At 44.6% G+C, this 19248-nt stretch overlaps 2 protein-coding genes across 3 annotated transcripts in view; one reads left to right on the top strand and one right to left on the bottom strand.

The window, feature by feature from the left end:
- Positions 1-2063: 2063 nt before the first annotated feature.
- Positions 2064-3682, top strand: LOC119388766 (uncharacterized). The gene is made up of 2 exons (XM_037656178.2): positions 2064-2451; positions 3365-3682. The coding sequence occupies exons 1-2, from the start codon at positions 2215-2217 to the stop codon at positions 3590-3592; spliced, it is 465 nt and encodes a 154-aa protein (XP_037512106.2). The 5' UTR covers positions 2064-2214; the 3' UTR covers positions 3593-3682.
- A 5944-nt stretch (positions 3683-9626) lies between these two features.
- Positions 9627-19248, bottom strand: part of LOC119389976 (ATP-dependent DNA/RNA helicase DHX36) — a 41400-nt gene continuing 31778 nt past the window's right edge. For both annotated transcript variants that reach the window (XM_049414605.1, XM_049414604.1), the window contains exons 19-25: positions 18913-18999; positions 18684-18761; positions 17967-18066; positions 16107-16188; positions 15517-15640; positions 11878-12018; positions 9627-9886 (exon numbers count right to left, since the gene is read on the bottom strand). In XM_049414605.1, coding sequence (XP_049270562.1) covers positions 9686-9886; positions 11878-12018; positions 15517-15640; positions 16107-16188; positions 17967-18066; positions 18684-18761; positions 18913-18999 — 813 coding nt within the window. In that variant the 3' untranslated portion in view covers positions 9627-9685. The remainder of the gene's footprint in view (positions 9887-11877; positions 12019-15516; positions 15641-16106; positions 16189-17966; positions 18067-18683; positions 18762-18912; positions 19000-19248) is intronic.

The raw sequence follows: 19248 nt of genomic DNA, 5'->3' as shown, positions 1-19248 counted from the left end.
ATTTAAAAATCACGTAACGCTCACTACCCGTCTTTTACTGCGCCGTTATGTCTTAATGTTTACCTTTACATTAACCTCCGGCTTCTTCCGTAGTGGTCAATAAAGTTTCCGTTCTTCTTCTTCTTCCGTAGTGGTTACGGAGCCAATCCCCCGTAATGGGTAGCAGCCAAGAATCAAGATACGAGCAAGCGATTAAGGCGACAGCTCGGCTCGGCGATGGCGCCACAGGGAAGGAGATGAACGAAAGGTCATCGTCATCATTTTCACCTTCATTCGAAACTGGACGGAAGTGATCGCAGCACGCGCAGGAGCAAGCAGCCATGCCGACAGGCAGCGTCTCGCCAAGCTTTTATGAGTGGACATTGCCCGTTCCCCGTGATCGGTGGGACCCCCAGAACCCGAAGTTGGAGCTAGCGGCGAGGCCTTACGTCCACGTTGAGAATGTCTTACGCTACACATTTCGTGACAAGGTGAGGCAGTTGGCGAAGAAACGTGGGCTGTATAGCTGATCATTCGAACGCGCGTGCATCATGGCAGCGCGGAAGATAAAAGCAAGAGACGCATATCGTCAGGGCAGCGTATGTCTTCTATGTACAGTCGCGTTCAATATGACTTGCAACACGGGAACGCGTGGCCTTACGAGTTCAAAGACTGGCGCATGGTGGAAGCCGCGATCTATATAGTTCCCTGCGAGTGTCTTACTTTCCTGGCCCCATCTAACTCGCTGCCGTCATCGTCTTCTTTCCCCTTGCCTTGCTATTCAGTCGATTGCTCTAACTGACCACCGATTGTCTGTACTACGCATACGTGGCCGGACCACGTCAATCCATTTTTTTTTTTCGCTTAATGTCAACTGGAATATCGCTTAATCCCTGTTTGTTCTCCGACCCAATGTGTTGCCTTCCGATGCTACGCCTCTCATTCTCCGTTCCAATGCGCGTGGCGCGGTCATAGGCACCCGTCACTGACCAGAGGGCGCGATTGAGCTCTTATCGAACGCCTAAGTGTTGAGGGCACCAGCCGGCAGGGATACCAAGGAAAATGAAACGCTCGCTGGACACATCGACACGCTCAAGTGTCTCCCTTTTGGGCGCCTCTTTTAACGAACGCTTCCTACGTGCGTTCGTAATCGTCTCAGGGATGTTGCCACCGCCTTCAATGCAGCACAAACGCGTTTAGAACGCGCTCTTTACAGGCTGTGCCAAGGCAGCACAAACGTTACAAACGCGTTTCAAGCGCACTGCATTGAGGCGGTGGCAAGTCACGTTCAATTCAAGGAGCGTTTCTGAACATGGAGGATGCGGAGGATAGACACTCGATTTTGCTGCGTCTACTCGCTAGGCTCTGTTTTCTGGCGCTACTATCGTATCTCGGAAACTGCATTGCCGGGTTCCTATTATGCGCGGCGCGGTCATGGCTTCCACCAGCCCTTATTTCCATAACTAAACGCTGTTCTCTCACTTGAGTATGATCCCAAATAAGAAAATATCATTTAGTCGTTGAAATAAAAGCAAGATGAAGCAATGCGCAATCTGTGAACTCGTGAGGCCAGGCGCTCCCGTGTTGCAAGTCATATTGTCTGCTGTTTTGCTGCGTCTCTAAAGCCCTTGGTGGCTGCCGACGTTTTCTTAAGGCAAAAGTTATAGCGTACTCAATAATATATTATTCTAGTACACTATAGCAAAAGTCTTAGATGTCTCATCAAGCGCCAAAGTTGACCGTCGGCATCAACGCGAGGGATCCAAAAAATCATCATCGCGTGATGCCGTCACAGATGCCAAAATTCGCGATTTCACCGTCACGTCGCTATGGCTTCACATAACACAACGTCACATGCTGACGTCATCACACAATCACACAACATCGTTGCTTGATCAAAAGGTGGGCCAATCCCGGAGGCAGTTAAAAATCACGTTAGGTGGAGAAAGCTTTCGGAGGGGGCCGGAGCAGGACCAGTACATCGACTGAGAAGAAAAAAAAAGAGGTGGTTTTCGCCTTTGAGTCGTCTTAGGCAACTGCATGAGGGACCCTTGTGAGTTTTTCTACGGCATTCACGCATAAGGTGTAGGTTGCGCATAACAGTCGTTCAGTTCTGCTATCCCATTAAAAGACCTCTGTTGTTGAAACCATATATTCCCCACCGTGCAGGGATTCCTACTTCAGGCGTTCACCCACCAGTCGTATCCGGAGACATCTCGCATCGTCCCGGGCTACATGCGGCCTATGGACTTCCTGGGCGACGCCTTGCTGAAGGAAATGCTGACCGTCCAGCTGTACGGGACAATCTCTCCGCTCACACCGAAGGCGCTGCACGAGACCCGCAAACGGCTCGAGTGCAACCGCTTCTTTGGTTACGTGGTGGTCAGCAACGGGATGCACAGGCTGATCCGGTCGCATTCCCCCGAGCTCAGCGAACGCATCGTTCAGTACGTCAAAAAACTGGGGAATGGGGTGAGTTAGACCGTCCGCACTATAAAAACAAAACGCGTGTTTTGGTCTTTTTTTATCCCACGGCTATAAACAGCAATGACGGCGACGAATGGCAAGATGTGATTAAAATCTTAAACCGAGAAAGTATAAAAGTGGAGCTAGAAACGAATATGCTGAAGGCAGAGGTAATGTTTAATAGCCCGGCGAAAGAAAAAGATTTCACGACTGGCAACCCACCTTTGAAGTTTGTGCACGTATACGCAAAGGGCAACTACTAATAGGGCGGCCTACTCATGAAAAGAAAGTAATCGAAAACTAAGGATTGGCTGGAGCGTATGCAGCAGGCGTTCGCAAATCGTGGCAGGCGACTCTCCCTAAAGAGAACAGTACACAATCGTCGCAAACTGGCACTTACTATAACACATGGAGCTGAAACTCGGAGGATAACGAAGACACTCAAGCAAAAGTTAATGACCGCGCCACGCGCATTGGAACGGAGAATGAGAGGCGTAGCATCGGAAGGCAACACATTGGGTCGGAGAACAAACAGGGATTAGGCGATATTCCAGTTGACATTAAGCGAAAAAAAATGGATTGACGTGGTCCGGCCACGTATGCGTAGTACAGACAATCGGTGGTCAGTTAGAGCAATCGACTGAATAGCAAGGCAAGGGGAAAGAAGCCGATGACGGCAGCGAGTTAGATGGGGCCAGGAAAGTAAGACACTCGCAGGGAACTATATAGATCGCGCAAGATAAAGTCAATTGGAGATCAATGAGAGGCCTTCGTCCTGCAGTGAACTGCGAGAGTGACGTTGACGATGGAAGATGATGACAGTGGTAGTCGTCACTTGGCTTGCTAACGTACAGTAGCATAGCTGTCCATGTGTATTCACGTGTACCCTAATTTTGTATAACTGTCCCCCTGCTCTAAGGAGTATCCGGGATTCAGGATTCCTGCTCCTCCAAAGCCCTTGGCAGACATCTTCGAGGCCCTGGCCTCAGCAGTCTACTTGGACTCGGACCAGAGCAAGTCAACCGTGTTTCGTTCTTTCTTTCCGCTGCTGCGATCCCAGTTCAACGCTGAGCTAGAGAAAACTGCTGCCGTAGCCGAGAGGAATGACAGTTCACACATCAACGACAGCGAATCGTCCGAAGATTAAAGCGGACGTCCATAGGGCCCGCGCACATTGTGGACGAGACAGCGGCAGACTGAATTCGCATTTTTGTTATGTCCGGATTATCTTATGTATATTTCCTGTGAAAATAAAGAGAAAAAATTTATCATTTGTGAGCATATATTTCGTTCAGTAAAGAAAAAAATAACAGCATATCCACGAAGCGAATGATGGCGAGTGGGCGAAGCTCCGGGGGATCATTAACCGTGAATCCCCCCGTACTTTTGCCCACTCGATCACGCAAAGATGTGACAACACGTGTGTACAGTATATACAAAGTTGTTTATTATTCACACTGCGTGTATGGTGTTGAGATGTGGGCGGCGTTTTCCTTTCATTATGACCGCCTTATGACCGGTGAAATGTAAAGCCAAAGGTTCTTGTATGGGATCCAACCTGAAATTTGAGAAGACGAGGTCAATGCAAGTCCCTCTGATCGAACCTGAAGGAAGTGCGGAGCTGGGCAGCCTTCTTTGTTTCTCTTCCGTTTTCTCTTTCTTTCCTCCTCTCTTTTTCCCTTTTCGTTTTTTTTTCTCTTTACTTATCTTTATTTCTATTTTTGTTCCTATTTTTTTAATTCTCTCTATTTCTCGTTTGCTTCCTCTTTTTCAATTTTATATGTGATTTCATATGTGGCTACGATCATCATCAAGGCGCTCGAAGAACAAGAGGAAGAAGACTTCTCTTTGGCGCGAGTGCGAGCGCTTCCAGTACTAGCGTGGCCACAACGGCGCGACAACGGAGAAGGATCGACCCTAAGGAGCTTCGACCCTAAAACTTCGACCCTAGCTTGCACTAAGCCGCGCAAGGCTTCACACAGCGAAACTGGACAATTCTAAAGACTAATCTGGTTGCTTCTAAATTTTAAAGGAGTACTGACATGAATTTTAAAATTTTTCGGGTTGTGGCTCTAAATGAAAGCACGGGTGTCGAGAACCCTAAAAAGAGTGTCGTGGTGCCTGGGGATGCATTGCATATATTTTTAATACCGCTTCTTTCAACCAGCCGTTTCGGTTTCGAGAGGGCGGCTTCATAGTGACGTGTCAAGTCTGCCCGTGACGTCACGGGCAGACTGCAACCCACGAAATATGCACCTGCTGTCCTTTGCTGTCAGTCGAACGTGGTTCATGATGAGTGAACTGTCGTCCAGTGCCTCCGGCAGCGATTTCTGTGATTTAGGCTGCATGCAGAACCCAGACTTCGCAAATCAAGTGAGCTGACTTGAAACGTCATAGGGCTCTCCATGCGGTGAAGCTGCCTTGCAGATGCTGGGGGATGAAAACTTTAAAATCAAGCTTAAATATTTATACGTGTTTCCCGGATGCGGTGTGGGGAAAGCGTTAACACTACATGCCAAGGAAACCAAAAAACGTCCGTTTTGCTGCACTTCAAAATCGTGTCAGTACTCCTTTAGACAGGTGATGAGGGTTCTTTATAGGTTGCTTCTCGGTCGTTACGAGACATTAGCTAGGTGATGCTAGTTTTTTTTTTTTTCTACGTTGATTCTCAGCGCAGAGAGGCTCGAATTGAACCACAGACAGTCACAGAAACGACACGGATTTGTCGTGTCTGTGAATTATGTCCCGAAATGTGTCGATATTGTATTTGTATATATGCACGCACATATACAAACACACGCACAATCATACATGAAGTATGGCTATACTTTATGTATGACACTAACAATAACGCCTTGGCGCTATTGTCTGTTAGTTCTCATAATATTGTGTACACCATCTCCCGCTAAAGGAAACCATGTGTGGATGCGAAGCAGTGCCGCTCGACGTTGACGCTTCGATTCGGCTTCGCGTTGCCGCGCCGCCTTGAGATCCGCCGTTCGATGTTTTGATTCGGCTTCCCGAGCCCGGAGTTCAGGGTCCGCTTGCCGCCGTTCACGTTTCCTTACGGCTTCGCGAGCCCGAAGTTCGGAATCGCCACGTCACCGCTCCCGTTTCGCGGCAGCGGCCCGAGCTCTCATCGCGGCGCTGCACAGGAGAGAGAATGAGGTGCGCGCTCTCCGTCGTTTTCACAGTTTTCATACCGCGGAACTACCGTGGCGCCCCCAGCGGAGTATGCAGGGCCCGTATTCTCAAACTATCGCAAAAGGCGATAGTATCGCGTTTGGTGACGTAGAATTTGATGCGTTCAATAAGTAAAAAAAAACTTGCCTGTGACGTCATTGTTGCAACTGGCCGTTGGTAGTACGAATGTCTCACAACACGGGAGTGAGCGCACTGTACGAGCGCAGAGCAACCCGAGTACGGCGTTTTCGAGCGTGTGCTGCTGCTTCTACGCAGTAGCCAGGCTTGGCCGGCTTGGCTGTGGCTACTTGAAGTGTAAGACGTGTTGAAAGTGCTTTCAACGTTTTTTTGTTCAATTATTTAATGCACAGTATAATATTTAAAGAATGCAACTTTGCGTAAAACGTATTTTCGTTGAGCGTTTAACACGGCGTACTCGGAGAGTTCAGCTGTAGCGTGCCGCCGCAGCGACATCGTCTCAAGATCTCAACATGTTACCGGCTCGCGATAAGCCACGCCAGCAACGCACGGTTCATGCTCCTGGGACGTTCAAACCACGAAAAAACACGCGCTGGCAAAGAACGAGTGCTGATAACACCCGAAGGTAATGCGCGATGAAAGCTTCAGCGTAAAAAATGCTGCGTATATCCACCGAGGATTGAATACTAGAAGCTACCGCCTACGTCACTGAAATGCTAGACTTCACCACGAACCGACGGTTAACGGTGCCTTCGCTTATTGCAAATATGTCGCGAGCACCGTCGAGCACCATGACGCAAAATTGACGTCGGCGGAATTACCAGATGGCGCCCTAACTTTTCCGGTTTGCTCAATAGCCAATCAGCGCGCACCAAAGGCGATACTTTTGCGATTGTCGCCTTTTGGGAATACGGGTCCAGCTGTCACACCACTTGTCGTGCGCGCCGCTCCGTAGAGTAGATGATTCCTAGAGGAGAGAGGGGGGAGTGTAGGACAGGAGAGAAGGGGGGAGGGGACGCGCATGCGCAGTGGGGGGTGGACGCCGCGGGAAGAAGGGAGGGACAAAGCCCCGCCATAAGCTGCTTCGCATCTAAAATGAGCCCATTCGGCGATTTGTAGCGCATTGGCGATGCCATCAAACTACGTTTTTTGCGCGACGCCATGCTTCGAAAAAAGACGGGACGGTGCCTCATCGCCGCTAAAAACAAACACAAACTTGCTCCAAAAATGGACAACTATGTCCATCTAGCGGAAAATATATCAAGCAAACAGCAAACATTATATAATGTGCTGCTATCTGTGAGGCATTGTGAGAAACATGTCTCGACTACAGGAGAGCGCAGCTGGTTTGTTCAATTAAAACTAGATGGCGCCACTGCACCGTGGCCGTCCCCCTGCCGTGGCCGTCTCCATGGCCATCCCCTTGCCGTGGCCTTTGGCAGCGCTGCTCAATGTCTCCATCCGCGTCGCGTCGTCTGCTCGGCGCTCCCATAGCGTCTGTGCGCACGCGAGTAAAAGCGTGCAGACGGCAGCGCCGGAAAAGTAAACATGGCGGCACCTGTGGATGTAGTTTCCTTCCTCTCGAATTTATGACGTCGTCGTGATAAGGGACATAACTTTTCCCTTTAACAAAGCCCACGGCATCATTAATGATCATCATCAACAACTAATATCCTCTAGCGGGCCCGGGCCGGGCCTGGTCATGAACACGCGCGTCCAGGATAAGTTTAGTAATGAACGCCTGGGCCCGGGCCGTACTCGGGCTGGGTTCGGTCATGTACGCCCGGGCCCGGCCTGGGCCCGCGCAGTGCTCTAGTACAAAGGCATGCTCGTTGCCGCCGATGTGACGATCTTCTCATTTTCACCACAATCAGAAAAATTTTTCCGAGCGGTAGACTGTCCCTTTAATGAATATGCGTCCACGCCTACGTTAAATGGGCGCTCGACAGTAGATGGTAGCAGCAGTCCGCCGCTGTGACAAAAGAACATCGGGGCGAGCTCGCGGGGAAAGTGGCGCCTATGAGACGAAGGAGAGTTATGTGAAACTGTAATCGTGACGCCTCACGTTACCGAAAATTAACGTAAGTACGTTACCCGTTACAGTTGAATAGTAACGAGTACGTTACTAAGTTACCGAAAAAAGTAACGTGTTACCGGTAACGCCGTTACATGTAAGACTTTGTAAATTGACATTTGAAAGTTGATTCCCATTTTAATGAAACTGATTGCGGATGTATTTCTGACCTAAAAATTACAAATATCGTATTCTTCAATTTTTCAGTTTTCATTCGAGCCTAATAAAATTGATCGTCGGTACATATTTGATTAAAAAGGTAAGCCAAAAAGGTAAGGTGATCGGGTCAATTTGTAGGATTGATCACCCTTCTTACGAAGAGTCCATTGTGGCTCTGAGACTTTCAAATAGCGGAGGCTGGTAATTTTCGCGGAGTTATGAAATATGACAAATTGCACCGGCTAAAATGGAACTGAAATGCCGAAGAGCGCGCCTGCCATACTAATTCCGAGACGTCCCGAATGAACGACCGTAGTAAAATCAACCATCGATTTACTTTGCTTCACGACTGTGCGGGCTGCGCTTCCCATTGTAGCACGCTAGGCGCACGTACGCTAACGAATGTAGAGCACCACTGCAATCGTTGTCAGAGACAGCGACGTCATTCTTGTCGTCTGCTAGGGTATGGCAGTTGCGCTCAGAGGCATTTCGGTTTCACCGGTGAAACTGTTCGAATTCCCTTACTCTGCGAAGACTACCATGCAGGGGCCGCTTTTAAGAGCGTAGCTGTTTAAACTCGAGGGTCGCTACGAGGTGTTGACAAAAACTACCATCATCATTAACGGCCTGCCACAGCTACGCCTAGAGCGTGCGACACTCGGTTGCGCCGCTCTCCTCTTCGTCTGCTTCGCTCCCCGAACACGTGCACCCGGCGCGCTCTCTCCCGCTGCGCCGATTTGTCCGACGTGGGCTGCAATAACTCGGATGGACGAAAGAACGAGTACAGAGAGCGAGAGAAGGAAGGAGATAGAAAGAAAGAAAAGTAAACAAAAAGAAGGGAAGAAAGAGGAAAAAAAAACGATAAGACAAAGAAAGAGACAGAAGACAGATAGAAACACACAAAAAAGAGAAAAAAAAACAGAAAGCAAGACAGAAAGAGGAAGAAAGAGAGAGGGAAAGAAAGGGAAGAAAGCGAAAAAAGATAGAAAGAGCGAGAAAGAAATCGATAAAGAAAGAAATAGAGACAAGAAAGGAATACAACAAACAGAGAGGAAGACAGAGAAAAAAAGAGGAACAAGGAAGGCCACCCAGCTCTGCTCTTCCTTCAGGCTTGGCACCACTAGTTTGAAGCTGCCATGATTTTTTTTTTCTTTTTTGAAATCTCAAAGCAGCAATGGGCTATCCACAGGAAAAGCTTCAATTCTCCCACTGGACCGGACCAACTGTCTCCTCTAATTAGAATGTAAATTACATCAACTTTTTTGTAATTAGCAGTGTAGTTATGTCTCCACATATCTTAAGATGTCTGCCACCACAGAATAAGTAATTATGAAGGCAGTAAGCAGATATGTATTCATTTATTTAAAAGCACCTTAGAGGCCCCTGGGGAGCACTGAGTAAGGGGGCATCATAGAACAAATGATACACATATTTAGCTTACTGTTAAGGATTTGCGGACTACATTCCTTGAAACACCCAGCATATACACATACGCATTGTGAAAACTGTGTTTGGGGGGGAGGGGAGTGAATAGATAATGAATCAAAAGCCCTCTCTAGAACACGTAAAGCCAACATGGAGCATTGCACATATCAGGAAATTCTGGGTTTTGTGAAAATTTAATGCAAAACCCGAGTCTCTATGATTGCAGGATGGGCCTTTCATGGGCCTTAGATGACTGGGGGGGTGCAGGGGCGTTCCCCTTCCCCCTTGCCGCCCTGCGCACATGCCTCTGTGTACAGATGAACATAAGACACATGAACACAATTTTTTATTGTAGCAGCGTAATCATTAGATCATACGCTCAGTTGAAGGAAAGGGCCACCTATTAACAATTCGAACCTGCTAGGTTTCATCAATGCCTGGAACATCCGTGTCATCATCATCAAAAGAATCAGGCACCTCGGGCACATCAGTGGTCTCCTGTGACAGGACTTGGATGATGGCAGCAAGAAGCCGTCGCTGGTTGGACGACATGGTCCCGGCCTTCAGCCCAGGCGCAGTGATTTTCTTTTCGAGGATGCGATCAAACTCCTGCCGCAAGTCCTATATGCATAATGTTTGCAGAAATATAAAAAAGAGACAGAAAATTACTTCCAGCAAAGGCTCCTACAAATCTTTAACTGAAATGTCTCTTTTTTTTATTGCGATAGCAATTATATGGACAGTCTCGGCTGGATTTTGCCGCCGCCGCCGTCATGCACCGCATATGTATAAGTATGTATATATATATAAAAGCCCCAAAGAAAAATAATTCAGAAAAATGCTTCCGAAGCGCGGAATCGAACCAGGGACCTCTTGCTCCACAGCGAGTGGCGCTATCCACTACGCCACGAAACGCAGATCCTCCACGTAGCTAACGGCGAGCGTTATATACACACCCTTTACCGCTGGACGGACTCAGAGACGGCAGGCGATAATAAGCGTTTCTTCATTACCAGCGAGATCGCGCGAGGAGCGCGACAGGCACATTTAAAAGTCGTCGGCGAGCTCGCTCACTTCTTATATTTGCACAGCGAGAACCTTGCCCTTCCGCTGTCTGCTCGCGCGGTTTTCTCGTGGTGAGGGGAAGAGGAATGTTTCAAGCTTTCACCGTGATGTCCGCGCTCATGTTACGGAGCGTACGAAAGTCACTCGAGCTGAGGGACGGCGCTAAACGAACAAACAGAAGATGAGCGCGAACTATCAAGTGTCACAGCTCGACACTTGAAGCACGCTAGTTTCCTTCGCTGCTTCGGCCGCCTCTGCAACAGGAGCGCTGTTCAAAGCTGAGAGTATCCATTGGCGAGCCTCACTTCGTATAGCATTCATTTCTTGCTATCGCATTCATTGCTTCGCCCTTGCGGCGAAACTGTGACTTTTTTCATTTCCTGCACATTAACCTACCTTTCTTGGGGATGACTAGGAAATCAACAAAAATACATTACAAGAACTGAAATTTGGCCGAGTTTGTAAGAATTCATAATGAACAAGTAGAGCAAAACACAGGAACACAAGAATGAACAGGAATATTGGGCGAGCACGAACAACAAACTAAAGTTTATTCTCAGAAATCCACACCTATTTAACAATCAACGATGATCGAAAAAGTACGACATCACACATGACCACCTCACCCCTCCCTCAAAACGATAAAATACAACACGCAAGAACACCTTAGTTGGCCCCTTAAACCAAAATTAACAAGAAAATGCGACGCAGTTAATAACTTCAAACTTTAGTTTGAAGTTATTGCTTGTCTTGTTTTCCTGCTCCTTATTGTGTCCCTGCCTTTTGCACTACTTGTTCAATAAGAAATATCTTTTCCATTATTCAACTTAAGCTAATCACTGAAAAGTGTCAGAAAACTGCCAGAGATCCAGGATTCAATGTACCTGAACTGTGATACTCGTATATAGCAAACCACCGACTGATCCGATCAAGCGTGACCCACCCAGGCGCTCATCTGTTGATGTCGATTGATGTTGAACAGAAACTGTAGTTACCACCAAATCAACGCTCAATGATTCAAAGAATAAGTTTTAGACGTATCATCGTGCCTATTTCTGGTTTTATTGATGTAAAAAAGATCTGATGAATTTCAGACGTTTAGTATAAACCTTGAATTGCACATACTTTTTTTAAACCTGTTCGATGCCATACAGCATAATATACCTCTGTGAAATTAGTATAAGCATGCAGCCTGTTTCACGCAGACACTGTAAAATCGATTGACAGAAAGTTGCCCATTAGCCATCATTCATAGATATGAGGTTAATCGCTTTTCACGCTTACACTCCTGACTACTTATCTCAACGTTTTGCCAAAGGACCACAGAAATCCCATAAACACGAAATAAACAGACCTGCTAGCCCCAAGACTATTTTCACTTTCATGACTCTTGTTAAAGTAATGGTCGTGCCACACGATCCACAAGAATCCACATTAAGCATATCTCGTAACGAAACTGTTGTCAAAATAAAAATTGCAACAACTTTTCAATAACAATGGATTGTACTGCAACTTCACCAGTCTTCGGTTCATCGCAAAGCACACACCTGGACTAGCTTTGCAAGATTATAGTCGCAATGAATGGTGATCCAATCATCAAGAGTGATGGTGTCGCCACTGTGCCTGAAAAAGCCTCCAAAGAGCAGCAGTGGAATGGGATAGACTGGAGTGATGTCGTGCAGGTACGTCTGGAAAAAGAAAAACATGGACGAAAATTTACGATGTGCCCACACAATCTGCAAGTTTGTCGACTTAACACTCTAATTTCAATGGCCTACAAAAGAACAAGACGTATAGCAGCATTAAAAAACAAAACAAACCATTTTGTAGAGCACAGAATACTCTATCAATAACACAGAGAGCACTGCCAATGCATTTTCTTTCACACACAAACTTTTCCCTTAAAAAAAAAAAGCCAGGACTTCAGGGCCAACCCAATATGCTTGACATCCTCAGTCTGTAGGTGAACTTTCGCAAATTGCCATAGAAGTGCTGAGAAAAGCACTATTACACTATTACATTCTTACTACAGTACTCGTAGCATTTATGCAAATACACAAGGTTCGCAACTATCGAGGGGTGTGCAAATAGTGAATCTTAGAACCGAATCAAATAGCGATAATACCGAATCAATATGAATCGAATACTATTAGAATATGTTTTTAATAGTAAGCCAAGCATTTTTAAAGCAGCCCTAGAATGGTAATGTAACCAATTTTGAAACAGCCCAAGAATTCCACTACATTTCGCTTGAAACAAATATTCACAAGCTTTAACAAAGGAACATTGCTATTACTTTTAACTGATAAAAAAAAACCACAACTATGTAAACTGAGGCAAGCTCATATAAAGCAGCAACTAGTGCCTTAGAAATATTTTGTAAATGCAGGTTGAAATACAGCACTAACTACAATATTCAAGGTGGCACTTTGTTAACAGCTTTTAAATCAAATTTAAATAAAATATTAGACAATATCCATGAGTCAACATCATCATGAAGGTAATGATGAAGATAGTGAATGGATGACTCTGTCGCTTCGGCAACACAGGAGTTTTAAAAGCGCCTTCATCCTGTAATCAATAAAGCGTCAATAGTCCCGTAAAACCTTGGGCTGCATGCATCTTGATCATTTGATGATTAAAACAAGCAATGTTACCCATCCATGTTCCAACGTTTCGTTCCTTTGAGGTCTTTTCATCGGTGCTTGTTACTCGAAAAATATTCGGTATTTTTAATATACACTATTCGATTTGGTATTCGAAATTTTCGAATATTTGTGCACCCCTAAACTATCCCAAGACTTTGGCATCAAAAAATTACATACAGAGCCATAACTGTGCTGCACATTTTTTGTCCTGTTTGTGCAACAAAAGTGATAGTGATGATAAGCAGTGTTTTCTCAGGTGTGAAAATTAGCAACATATCAAACACTTTCATACACACCTGTTATTTTAAATATACAGGGCGTCCCAGCTATCACGCAGCACGATTGAAAAACGGAGGAACGTCGTTACGCGAAGCACACCTAGTGCATATTGTTCCCAGTATACTGTAGTAGCCACTACTAAGTTTGTCATTAACGAAGCTTAGTCAATTAGTCCTAATTATGTTTCTAACTCGACAGGTACTCACCTAATCATTAAAATGTCAATGAGGCATATGTAGACATGCTAAAATGACATCTAACTGCACTATTTTCAGCAATGTACTAATTACGTGCTCATTGTTTCTGGCTGATAAAGAAAGCCTGCATGAAAATAACATGTGACCACGCTCCCACCCGCAAGAGGTGGGAGCGTAGTCCCGACTTGCTACCTCACAGTGAGCCTGTTGGCGCTGCTTCCTGATGCGCGCTGCAGTCAAGTTACGTGTCAATTTTCAGATTTCGCGGGCTTTGTTTGTTAGCCAAAAAAAGCAAACATGCAATTAGTACGTTGTTGAAAATAGTGCAGTTAGATGTCATATTGAACATGCCTACATAGACAGTTTAATGATTAGGAGAGTATTTGTCGAGTTAGAAACATAATTAGGACTACTCAACTAAACCTTATTAACGAAAAAATCTGTAGTGGCTACTACAGTATACTGGGAACAATATGCACTAGAGATGCTTCGCGCAATGACGTTCCTCTTTCTTAAATCCTGCTGCATGATAGCTGGGACACCCTATGCCGTTGCTGCTTTTGCTACATGTGCACTAAGGTCAAATGAGAAAACACATAACGTGCCATAGAAAGCCAAATTTTGAAAACATGTGTCACTGTGAATGCATGTGCTCTTTCAATGGGCACACATGAGCACAAAGTGCTTTAGAAAACCCAAATCTGATCCATCACAGCTAGTACGGCTACCTGAGGCAAATTAATGGTATATATTGTTGGTATGTTAGCGGCAGGGTTGCCAATGGTGGCTACTTTTCGCCAAATTGGCGAATTTGAGAGGCCCGTGGCGACCTAAAATTATGAATGGCGACATGGCGAATTTTTGGCGATTTTCGGCTTATGCATCATAAGCTCAGTGTCTTCCCAACGAATGAGCGGCAGCATTCTCTGTATTTTTCTCTGTTTTAGACAACAAGTAGAATTCGCACATAACGTGACATTCGGTATGTCCGTCCTGTAACTCGTGCTCGTGTGTGTATCTCCTCAATTCATCTAGATGCAGGAAGTACTGGAGCGTCCCTTAGCGACATTCTAGCAAAATGTAAGTCAGCGGATTGTTTTGCGTGCCGCGAGGCGGTGGTGTTTGACTATACGTTTATGGCTTCAGGTGATTTAGGCTTCCCTAAAGTTCCGTTTCTGAAGGGGCTAGACGACGGGTTGGCCGCGTGTTCGGACCATTTGTTCCGCCAAAGCTCCAATTGTTCTGAATAGCTTGGCGACTTATTCACTGTTGCAGTACCCCCTAATTCAGCTCGTAAAAACTGTTTTGGAATAGCGAAGAGAGGCGGATACGCGTCTGTTTGTGCAATAAAAATTATATTCAGCAATTTTCCACTGCTCTCGGTGAGCATGTCCAACGAAAACAATTGCTATATAACATTTTACATTGTCTACCAGTTCATTTACAACGCATCGATTGACGCGTGTAGATATAAGTGACTATAAGAAAGAGTCGGTGGCGTCCGGTATCATATTAGTTCACACTGAAAAGGTATGACCGGTTCCTATAAAACGTCTGTCATGTTACCTTCAATAAACCTTTCAATCCTTTTAATTCGTATAAGGGTATACGTAAAAGCTGTCTACAAACAACGCATTCACGGTTTGCGGCCAAGGTTTACCACAATTTTACCTTTGAAACGAGCGGACAGGGAAGGAAGGTTTCATTCATTCACCCTTGCGCCGCAACGCACATCTTGTGGCTAGTCGGAGAACCAGGAGAACCAGCACCAAGCGCTCCCATGGTGAAGCGGGCGATGCGACCAGCATTGAGAAACGTCAATATAATTTAAAGGTTTTTGATGGTACGGGGCTATACATAAGTGTAAATTTTTATTACAAGTATGCCGCACATATCTAGAATGGCGATTTTTTTGGCGAAATTTGTAAAAAGATGGCGACTTTTGGCGACTTTTTGCTCGTGGTTTGGCGACATTTACTCGAAAGTCAGTGGCAACCCTGGTTAGCGGTGGCATTTTAAGACGAGGGCACACACTACCATGCAACAGTTACAGGGTACTTACCCTTGTAGATCGGATTTTGGTGTAGTACACAAACCACTGAGTGTCAAAGCCCGCTGCGCCAACGTTTACAGACTTTGGGTGTAGTGATGTCTTTGCATCGGTCTTTGTGGAGCACCTCATGAGTCTGTAAAAGCAAAAAGTGTAACACTCAAATTTTGCAGGGTATTAAACAAAAGCGTAAAATTCTGTTCAGACAAACTTGGCAGGTACTCAGGCCACAGAGAAAGCCAAGAAAATTTCGACAAGTGGATACACATCACAAAGGATTAGTCCTTTCTTTTATGCAAAACAATTTATGTGGTCAGAGAAAAGAAAAGAATGAAAGGGAACTGTGTTGGTTTATCTGTATCGTAATAATAGTATTCACACAGTGCCGGCGGTTTCACCCTGCATAAATAACTCGAAAAGAAAGAATACACTGGCTGCTTGCTTGAGCATTACATGCTCAAGCAAGCAGCTTGAGCATTACATACTATCACCATTCTCACATACCCAACCATAGGTATCTAACAGATAAGTATTTACACGTTTAATAACCTTACAGTGAGCGAAAAAGTCAAGAAAACAAAATTTTCAAAAGCTTTACTCACCTTTTACTTCTGGCAAAAATGCCTTTAGCAACATTTGGGTACAGGCCAGCACAGATGACAGCTTGCAAGACTTTCAAGTTGTCTGCACAAAAACCGACACATTCAGGTCATGCCCAGATTTCATGTGGACAGTACAACAAAACTCAGCGATTACTTTAATCCTTAAACAACTTTTTATTTAGAAAGGTAGTATGACTGAACTATTTCAAACCATGAAGATTTATACACAGAACCCATGTGATATACAGGTTGTCTGAACAGGCAGTTGAGCCTAAGAACTACCGCTTCAAATGACAAGCTTGCAGCAGTGCAATAAACAGCTACAGCTCTGCCAATGAAGGTACACAAGGTACACCACAAGTGCCATATAGACTCATGCGTAGGGGGCCTCGTTTTTTTTTTTCTCGAGATTTGATGCGTTGCAGCTGTTGCATAGGACCACGCCATTCAGTCTGATTTTCCCAACCGTGTGTATGAAGTGCATCGTAATCACAAACTCTTGAATAACGTCACAAATTCTCAGAATAACCCACACAATGCAATTGTAAACCGTTCTCAAAAGCAACAAGGAGACCTGAATGTCAGTACTTTGGATAAGGCACACCACTGTTGCTGAAACCACTAAAGATGCAAGTTTGACTAAGTAAGGAAAACCCGAGATCACAGTCCATGGAACGAATGCCTTGCTTTGATCTATGTCCATGTTGATTCACTTTAGGCAGACTCTAAAATCATTGTCCTTAGTCATGTCTTTGTTTGGTAAGGCAAACGACCCTGTCCTACCACAGAGTGCAGATAGCTCTTAAGGGGAGACGTGGGTCTTGAAAAGTGTGTTTTTAATAATTGGGTGAACAGAATGAAATTTAATACATTTATTCAGTTTTTTCTGCAGATTCCAAATCTGTGAGTAGATTTTTCATAGCTGCATTAGAACAAAAGATATGCTGTTTCTACAACGTTTTCTAGCACATTTCTTACGGGGATTTTAGGCAACTTCTTTTCGTCAAACACAAAAGCAAAGTATGTGGCAAGAATGCCAGAAAGCTGATCTAGCCGATGATGCTATTTATTTTCTTATAATATTGCGTACCAAATGATAACTCTCAATAATCATAAAGTGTATGAAGCAAAAATTTTTCGCTCATATTTGCCTGCAATTATTTTGCATTCGAAGTTTGATGAAAACAATAAAATTAGCATCATCGGCTAGACGAGCTCTCTGGCAGTCTTGCCACATACTTGTTCTTGTGTTTGACAAAGCAAAGTTGCCAAAAAGTACCGTAAGAAATATGCTCTCAGAAATCTCATATTTTTTGTTCTAATGCAGATAATAAAAATCTACTTGAAGATTTGGAATCTGCAGAAAAATCTGAATAAGTGTACTAACTTTCATTCAGCTAACCTAAGTAATAAAAAAACTTTTTTCAAGACCCACGTCTCCCCTTAACAGATATTATCATAGATCTTTATCAACATTGCAAAAGGTAGCAAGTGTTCTTAGAGTGTTCATTCAATATGCAGTAGACTCCCAGTAAACGGAAATATCTTTTAAATGGCATTGCTGCTTAAATGGAACAACTTCCTTTAGTATGATTGGTTTCATACATCATTTCTGCAACTCTGTTTATCTACTCTGTTTATCTATCAGTAAATGGAACTCCTGTTAAATGGAACACATTTCCCTGGTCCCTTCAGGTTCCGTTTAACGAGAGTCGACTGTATTTTCTAAATTTTGCCATTGGTGGTCAAGCATAGTGAACCTTTTAAATGACACCTTCAATACTTTCAGTTTTGAGGAGGTTATTCAACCCCATTTACGCTCAAACCGAAAAAGCAGAGTGGTTCAGTGGGTTATCATACCAGAATTTTGGTTGAACTCTCGGGCTTTGATGTTCTTTGAGTTGATGAAGTTCAGCTCCTGCAGGTACTCGGCAAACTGTTGTCGCATGTTCGAAAGCATCTGAAAAAGAAGATGCTCATGAGGATGCATTAATTTTAAACGCTTCATCGAAATGAAAGAGAAATACCAGCACAAAACAATGTTACAAGGAAAAAAAAAGAACATTGTGGTGATTAGTCTAACAAAGACCTCGATCTCATTTGCACATGATGAATATGCTGCAACACCAACTATCACACAAATGCGTCCAACAAACCCAATGTTGGCATTTTCCTGCTGAGAAACAAGATCGCTCATCCCAGACGTATCGCAGTGATAGTCCTTCATGTTTGTCGCTGCTTTGCATATAACTTCATTTGGTTTACAATTTCCCTAATATACACGAAACAGATGTAGAGGTGACGGCTCAAGCATCATTTTGCTTAGATCACAAAGTACCCCGGCGCGACCAAATTTGACATTTACTCTCTAGTCACAGAGTTTCTTATTCTTTGCAAAAAAAAAGCTGCCTTAATGCTGAGTGTGGTTCCGAGACACTTCCTCGAAGCTGGACAGTGAAGTTCTGCCTCCCATGAGCTCTTACTTCATTGTGAACACATTTGTACAGCTTTTTGCAGTGTTGCGGTATACATACATATACTGCAATATTTAAAATGAATAAAACGCACAATACTTACCTTGAGTGTGTTCCACGAAAGGAAATTTGCATAGCAGAAATCATTGCCATTGCGATGCTTCACTGCTTCTTCCCACTGCTGCAAAGAGAAAAGAAAGCAAGAAGATAATAATGTTAGCAGTTTGGACATTCACAGAGAAGCCATTGTGCTGTGCCATGCACATGTGCTTTTCTGCACACAATAACAAGTACTACAGACATAACAGAGGTATTGCAAGCAAGGTACTCACAGAAAAAACGTTGACGAGCATTATGTGGTCACTCTTGCTGTCTCCAGCGAACTGCTTCTTTACTTTATCCACAAGCTTCTCTTTTCCCTGTTGAGGAGACAAAAATTTTAATCCAGATATGTTGTGTTAAAGCTCAGGTGTCACGAAAGTTAACACTTGAACCTGTAAGGAATACCTACCTTGGTGACAACAATACGGTCCAAATGGATTAACCTGCATTAGTCCGTTTGTATTGTATTGTACGTCATTTGTCAATTGATGTACCAGCTGCTCATAGCTAGTCACACATGTTTACAGTTCGGCCGGACAGCAGGTTTTACAGCAGAGCTGTTATGG

Source organism: Rhipicephalus sanguineus, chromosome 4, assembly GCF_013339695.2.
Source record: "Rhipicephalus sanguineus isolate Rsan-2018 chromosome 4, BIME_Rsan_1.4, whole genome shotgun sequence".
In the NCBI taxonomy this organism is placed as follows: domain Eukaryota; kingdom Metazoa; phylum Arthropoda; class Arachnida; order Ixodida; family Ixodidae; genus Rhipicephalus; species Rhipicephalus sanguineus.
Note: the sequence above shows the minus strand (reverse complement) of the source record. Positions and strands in the feature narration are given on the sequence as shown.